Source organism: Bombyx mandarina, chromosome 06, assembly GCF_030267445.1.
Source record: "Bombyx mandarina strain Sakado chromosome 06, ASM3026744v2".
Classification (NCBI taxonomy): domain Eukaryota; kingdom Metazoa; phylum Arthropoda; class Insecta; order Lepidoptera; family Bombycidae; genus Bombyx; species Bombyx mandarina.
Genome location: NC_143213.1, coordinates 14269276 through 14276673, shown reverse-complemented (window position 1 = coordinate 14276673; position 7398 = coordinate 14269276). Strand labels below are relative to the sequence as shown.

The 7398-nt window shown below is 36.9% G+C and overlaps 1 protein-coding gene across 1 annotated transcript in view; it reads right to left on the bottom strand.

Annotated features, from left to right (window-relative positions):
* Nucleotides 1-289: 289 nt before the first annotated feature.
* The window catches only part of LOC114253576 (uncharacterized), an 85590-nt gene continuing 78481 nt past the window's right edge, over nt 290-7398 (bottom strand). Inside the window, exons 7-8 of the mRNA XM_028188503.2 lie at nt 6384-6585; nt 290-559 (exon numbers count right to left, since the gene is read on the bottom strand). Coding sequence (XP_028044304.2) covers nt 474-559; nt 6384-6585 — 288 coding nt within the window. The 3' untranslated portion in view covers nt 290-473. The remainder of the gene's footprint in view (nt 560-6383; nt 6586-7398) is intronic.

The following is a 7398-nucleotide window of genomic DNA, read 5'->3' as shown; positions in this document are numbered from 1 at the left end:
CAAGACGCTCTCGCCCTACTAAAAATACTTGTCTACTTGGAATATAAGGATAAACTAAATCCACATATTATTATGACTTGAAGATTGCTATTTTACCTTTCAGCAAAATAAGTCATGGATGCTTCGTGATTAAAATAGGTGGGGTGCTTTTATCCATTTTTGCGAGCTTATAGGTTCCACCAGATGTACGTCTTATGCACATGCATGCGATCTCCGAACGAAATTTGAATTTGGCACTTCATTCGCAGAATAAGTAAGTCATTATTATCACAGTAAATAAAAGAAAATCATTGTTCGACATATATATTTGTATTAAATCAACAATATACTTAAGTCTTTACAATTCTTTGGCGTAACTCAGCTCGATTCGGTAGGATAAACTATTTTTTTTTTGTTAAATTCACAATCTTTAACCGTCCGCTGAATCGGTTATAACTAATCATTATATTATTTATACACAGTATACGTAGAGTCTATGAGACGTTCGTCCACACGATGATGAGGATCAGCGCTAGGACTTGGCACAGGTGCTGTTTCGAACCGGAGCCCGGTGACGTCACTGGAAAGAGGTAATAGCATTAGTAAGTTCTGCTAGTGCAGCTAGTCTTAGTAGACTAGAGAAAGCCGGTCGTGCTCGGCAGCTTTTTTTTCCTACCTAATCTGATAGCCTTGAGAGGCTACTTCAGCGTAACCTTAACTGGTAGGTGAGCTACGGGACTCAAACCTAACGAGGTTGCTAACACGAATCCTAGCAAGAGCCGTGCTTCGTAGAATCTACCACCGCGACCCACTGAGAAGATCCGACGAGAAACTCAGTGGACTGTATCTGTGGGTTAATTTACTCGTCGAGTCTTTTAATTTTATTTTATTATTCCTTAGGTCAGTAGACGAGCTCACGGCTCACCTGGTGTGAGGGGTTACCGGAGTCCATAGACTTTTACGACTTAAATGCCAACACCAACCTTGAAACATGATTTCTAGGTTCAGCGTAGAAATAGGCAGGGTAGTGGTACCTACCCGTGCGGACTCACAAGTCGTCCTACCACCATACCTGCACCCAACGTGACCCAACGATTTTCCCATTATTCAATAAGCCCTAATTCCAGCTGGTGATATTTCGGTATTAGTGCTCAGAGAACATTGTCTCCCATTCTGCGGTGACTCCATGGTAGTATGGTAGTAAATCAAAAACCGCGCTATTTTAGACCATAAAGATTTTGTTTATACCACAACGCTATAACATGCTTATACAAATAACAGCGAGGGGTAATTAAAAATTTCGTACCTTTAAGCCCAAACCTAGCTACAGGTAAAACGACTGTTTACTCAACACGTGAATTATACGGTATTCACCCTCACTTTGAAACGTCCCTATTCCGCAATGAAAGGCTTAAGTAATTTAATTTGCGCCACCTTAAGGCGAAGCTGATTGACTGTAAATAAATATACACAAATGTATGTTGGTAGCGGACTTGGAAAATGTTACTTCGGTTCGGTGACTGTCAAAGTTTCTTTTTTGTTAGCTTAGGCATCTCGTCAGACTTGATCTGTCATAAGCAGTTAGTGAAGACCATAGACACCATAATGATGACGACGTCCAGCTTACCACTTATATCTCATGGCTCAAGACGTATTTTTCCAAATCAGGAGTTTAAGATTATAGACAGAGATAGTGAGGTACCCAAATTTGCGGACTGAAAATACGAATGTAAGTACCATAGTGCCTTTGAGTGTGTGTTTGTAAAAAATAGCACCACTTTTTTCATGGGTGCCCTTAAAAGCGTTTAGAGATTCACCGAAGAACGGAAAACAGCGCTTTCAGAGTTATACCAGAGTACATCAAACGCCATTTGTTAATTATAAAGATTTAATGCAATCTCGCACGGGTAGGTATCATCATTCTACTTTTTTGCCACGAAGTAGTCACGCGTTTTGGTTCGAAACTCAACCTCAAATACAGAGGGATGAGATAGTCATTGAACTTGGAGACTTCGACCTTATTCATGTCTCAAAGTCTCAAGGATTTTTATAGGCTCCTGTTATCCTTTAACAAGACGTGGAACATCAGCATTTAAACATGAGATACAAAAAATAAAATAAGATAAGTCTCGTATACCAACAAACAAAAAAAAAACAGTTGCAAAACAAATAACAGTTAAATCTTAAATATATTTAAGACTCATAGAAACTAAACATCACAAGCACTGGTTGTTTAAAACAAGCAATAACCAACATTTCTAGGGAACCGAAACATGGCGTTCAAATGGTTCAAAGGTAAAATTTATTATCTCTTAACAAACACTGCACTGTTCGTGTTCTGTATAGAGGAAATTGTCTGCGCGAATGGTACAGGGGAAGCTATAACTCAGCCGAGCTCTCAATGCCCTCTTTGGTTTGGCAAACGTAATCTCATTAGCGAAACTTCCCGTCTGCTAATGTAATGGCCGATGTACCGGGAATTAAATGATTTCGAGATTAGTTTGACCATTTTTTTATGTAAATGCGTGAATGTAAAATTATTCAACATTCGCTCTGTGTCTGGGTGCTTGATACTTATTTATGCTTATACTCAAATGTATATGAGTTTAGTAGTATTTCATACTACAAGAAATTGTTTGATTGTTTTGGATCCAGATGACTGTGTGTGATTGCTTTTTTAACATCAATTAATTATTTGTTTAGATACTCTTAAAAGTTTGACCATTTATCTGAAAATATTTAAGATTTTTTTTGCTGCATATGGTTAGATAGCCTCACGGCGTCTCTGGTGTTACGAGCTTATCGGTCTAGTGCCCATATATATAACAACACGAATAGCTTGCCATAGGAGGTCCAAGTCTCAATAGCATAACGACCGCCCTACAAACTAGAACGCATTATTGCTTTGAGGTAAAGAGTGGCACCACACGTGCGAACTCATATGAAACTATAAGAAAATCTCGCATGGTGATCACAGTATGCTGAAATAATACTCAGTGAAAGATTTACGTCGTAGACTTCCTAGGGTCAGGTAGCTTCTTAAATTATATTTGGATAATGGAGTTGGTTGGATCATGGAGTTCACCTCTCTATTATATCATAAAAAAATGACAAAGCCGTTAATAAAACATAGCGGTTCCATTTTGCCTTTGAAAGCTGACGCTCCATACGACGGAATGCGCTCACACAGGCTTCCAGGATCATAAGCCCATCGCCAACTACTTAACTGTCTTTAAAAATCATTAGACTACAGACATATTTGATTTAATATAATTGCAATACCTCAAAAGAAACTTGTTAAGCATTCCTTAGCACATTACTTCTGAGAATTTTAAAAGCAAGATGCTATAACCCATACATCTTCATAATGCGTTCCTTATTTCAATTCTCATAATTGCATCAGCTGCGTTTCCTGCCCGAGAACGCTGTACTTAGAAATTGATTACGATTACGGATTAGTGGTAAATTGCGTGAACGAGAATCGGATGCTGGGTCATGTTGAGGTGATAAATCTAATATGAAAATGGTAATATAGACTTTCCGTTGTCTGTTATATGGAAATAATGTGAATAAGAACAACTCATGATATTCTATTTGTATAAAACTAATTGCTTGGTGCTTTCCTTAACTCCAATACAAACTAAAGGATAAATGTGAGTAAGCATTCAGGTTAAGTTGGTTACTTATTACTGGAAATTTAATGGAAACAATTGAAATAGGCAAAAACAAAAGTTGAGAGCCATTATATGCTCTGTGTTTGTCAAGCGATTTTCTTTTTGTATTTATCTAGCTGCTATTAACTAGTATATTTATAAAAATTGATAAATCAATTTTTTTTTTCATATATCTATACAAAAATCAATCAATATCGTATCAATCTAGATCTATTAATTTTGATCAGTCTTGGCGTTAGCGTTCACGATAGAGTTTTTTACCATGGGGTGATCACTAGTGCAATGCAACCTGACATGACCATCCTAATTATATTAGGCAACAAACAGTCCTGTTCTCCCAGATCGTTTGAAACTTCTGGGTCTACGGAGGGACTTCGGTTCTCTCTGTATTCTAGACCGTATCCTCCCATGAGGAGTGCTCCGAGAAAATATTTGAGATGATAATGAGATCTCGTTATCTCATTATTGCCATCACACCAACGCACCGTTTCATTTCAGACTCACTCAACTTGTATCCATAAATGGAACCGGGTACTTTGATTTGAAATGGGAAACTTTCGTAAATACATTACCCAGTTTCTCAATGTACCTAGCTACTAACATAAAATAAAATAGAAATTAAATAAGTCAGAATAACAAAACTTTTACTTTACCATTCATATCTGAGTTGATATGGATCAAGCACTTCGTATTTATATCTTGACTTAATATAAAATTGTCTACCTATAATATCCAAGTGGTATGTTTTAACCTGAATAAAGTTTTCATTGAAGTAAACTCTTAAAATTTAATAATGTTCGAATCTCTTAGAAAATCTTCGAAACAAATAATTAGTTTTAATGAACCTTATAATAAAGTTGTGAACGGGGAATTTCGAAGTTACTCGTTAAGAATTTTAATGATGCTGTCCTTTTGTTACCCATGAAAGTTCCACACGATGAAAAAAGCCCTTGAACATCGATAGAATAAGAGGACCTTCTTTATTGTATAATTTATTAGGCTGTGAGTAGACGAGGCTATAATCCTCTGAATCCTCATTACCATCATCAGCCAAAGCAGTCCACTGCTAACCATAGGCCTCTTCAATTCGACGCCACTGAGAATGATTCTTGGCTTCTCTAATCCAGCTCTTGCCAGCCACTTTGCATAAATCGTCTATCTGTCAAGCCTGAAGGCATCCTGCACTTCGTTTGCCAATTCCCGGTCTCCACTCAAGAACAGCTTTACTCCAACGGTTATCGGTTCTCCAGCTAATACGGTCAGTCCATTAACACTTTAGCTTACTAATTCGCTATGACATGTAGAAAAATTTGGTTAATACCACTCTGAATAATCGTTTCCAAAGCTCATAAATGTCACAATGCGAACATACACTTTGAATTTGTATTTTGATACCTACTGTAAGTTCAATATAAAGCCAGTTAAAAAGTGTTCATTTTTTTATGAAAAGAAAATTGTCAAAATTTGAATTTACTGGAATTTATATGATCAGCACTTTTGGACAATGCGGTATAATGTTTCATCATCACCGAGTGGGCTTACTTCTATCTTTATTTTTCGACTCTGGCACGGTTTGTGCATTAGCCAATGGGCTTACTTATAAATCAACATTGTAAAACGGCTTTACAAAATTATTTATGTATATATTCTGAGAGCAGCAACGAAACACTCTAAATAGTAAATTTTTTTTTTTAATTAAATTTCATAACGAATTAAAACTTAACAAATTTGTCTGCGTTATGTGGTTATGTTCACACAAAAGAGGATGAAGCCAATTAATTTAAAGTGAATGTAAACATACATTTTTAATTACGCACCGCCCTCGAAGAACTTAACGAATTTGTATTTGTCAAAACCAAAATATCTAAAAAGAAACACGACGCATAAAATAATGAAGACAAAGCTATGCAAAAAGCCTTTGGCGAGTAAATTTTTCAAACGGAATTCCGGGAATCGACATCAGAATCACATAATAACGTTCATGTCTACATTTTATGAGTATTTGTGCTACTGGATATAACCACATGTTATGCATCATGAAATAAGACATCGTGGTCACAATTACATACGTATAGTCGCTGCTAACAAACTCTCAGTCACTTTCGCCACTCTAACTTTTTTTTTTTTTTATTGCTCCTCCGTCCCACGACTCAGTCTGGAGTACACCCGAAAAAGGTTCTGATCGATGAGGCTAGAAAACCTATCGAAGGCCAATTTGTCTTGTATCCCGCAAAGAACTTCATCAAAATACAATAGGAAGCCTAGAAATGTATATCTCGGCTTCCTTCTACTCAAAATAAGGGACAAATCAAAGCTTAAATGATGTTTAGTCTTAAACTGATAAGAGCTGATGCAGCCAAGAAATACCTCAATTACCATGCATCAGAAACCATATAATATGACGAATAGGGCGATTTTGTAGGATTAGGTACAACGAGAGATGTACATACATGTCAGTCAGTTTTTTTTTTAAAACTGATGGTAGATTAATTTCCGTATATTTAGCAAATATTATTATTATTACAGTAGAGCGTGCCCGCCCTTAGTATGGTAACATTATAATTTTTTTTTAATTAGAAACTATTTTATCAATGTTTTATTTTATTTTGTAGCATAGTAGAAAGGTACGTAGGAGATTTTTCTAGACTACTTGATTGATCAAGATGGAAAGTCACACTAACCTGTTTCAGTAATTAGGACCCAAATCATATTATTCAATTTTGAACTCACCCCTCTCAATCTTAGGATCGCTATTCGCTGAATACAGCGCCACAGCTGAATCATCTCTGTACAGGTCGGCTACTTTGGCTTCGCAGCGCAGGATGGGGGCCCCTCGCTCATAGTGCGCTGGCCATAGCTGAATTTGGACGTAAAGCTCCGCGAGGAGGAGCCCTTCGTGAGCTTGGTGAACTTGGTATGTACCTGGTGTTACCTGATGGAAAAATATATAATTCATATCGTCATCATCATCACCATCATAGTCGGTTACTCTTGGCATCCTTGTTTATTGAAGCCTTGACAGCTGTTCTCCATGGTTCGCATGGTTCTTTTACTATTGACCCTACCCTGAGCAACAAGTTCCTCGATAGACTCTGCGATAATTCATATACTAGTTTCTTAATAACTTTGATAGTGTTGTGATAACCCGTCTGATGTTAACTAGTTAACGAAGCCCATACACATTATAACATGAATTCGGGCACTGACCTTGAGACATAGGTATTACTTGTCCCACCCTTCAAACCGGAATGCATTACTGCTTTGAGGCGAAATAGGAAGGGCAGTGGTTCCTACCCGCGCAGACACATAATGCGCTTTTCCACCAGCAAATCAAGCGGTCAACTCTAAGCTCAATAATTACTTTTGAGTTACTATACTTTTTGAGTACCCAAATAACTTTAATGAAACATTTGATCAAGCCACTGACCCGTAACTAACGCTACTTCAAGAGCTCATATTGTTTGTGTTTGATACATACTCAACTTAGGTATTCAAAATAGTGAACTGTACTAAAACTACATTTTAGGAACGTTAGCGTACGGATAAATTCATAGCTTATATTAAAATTTAGTAGTTCAAATGAAAAAGATATTTGAAAGCCACTTGGTATACCCTAAATTGACGAAATGATTTGTCAAATATATTTCTTAGTTTTCCAGAAAGATGAGCTGACGCAACAATTTATGGAAGTAGATACATAAGAGGAGATGGTGCTACATAACTAGACTTGTGTCTTATTTACACG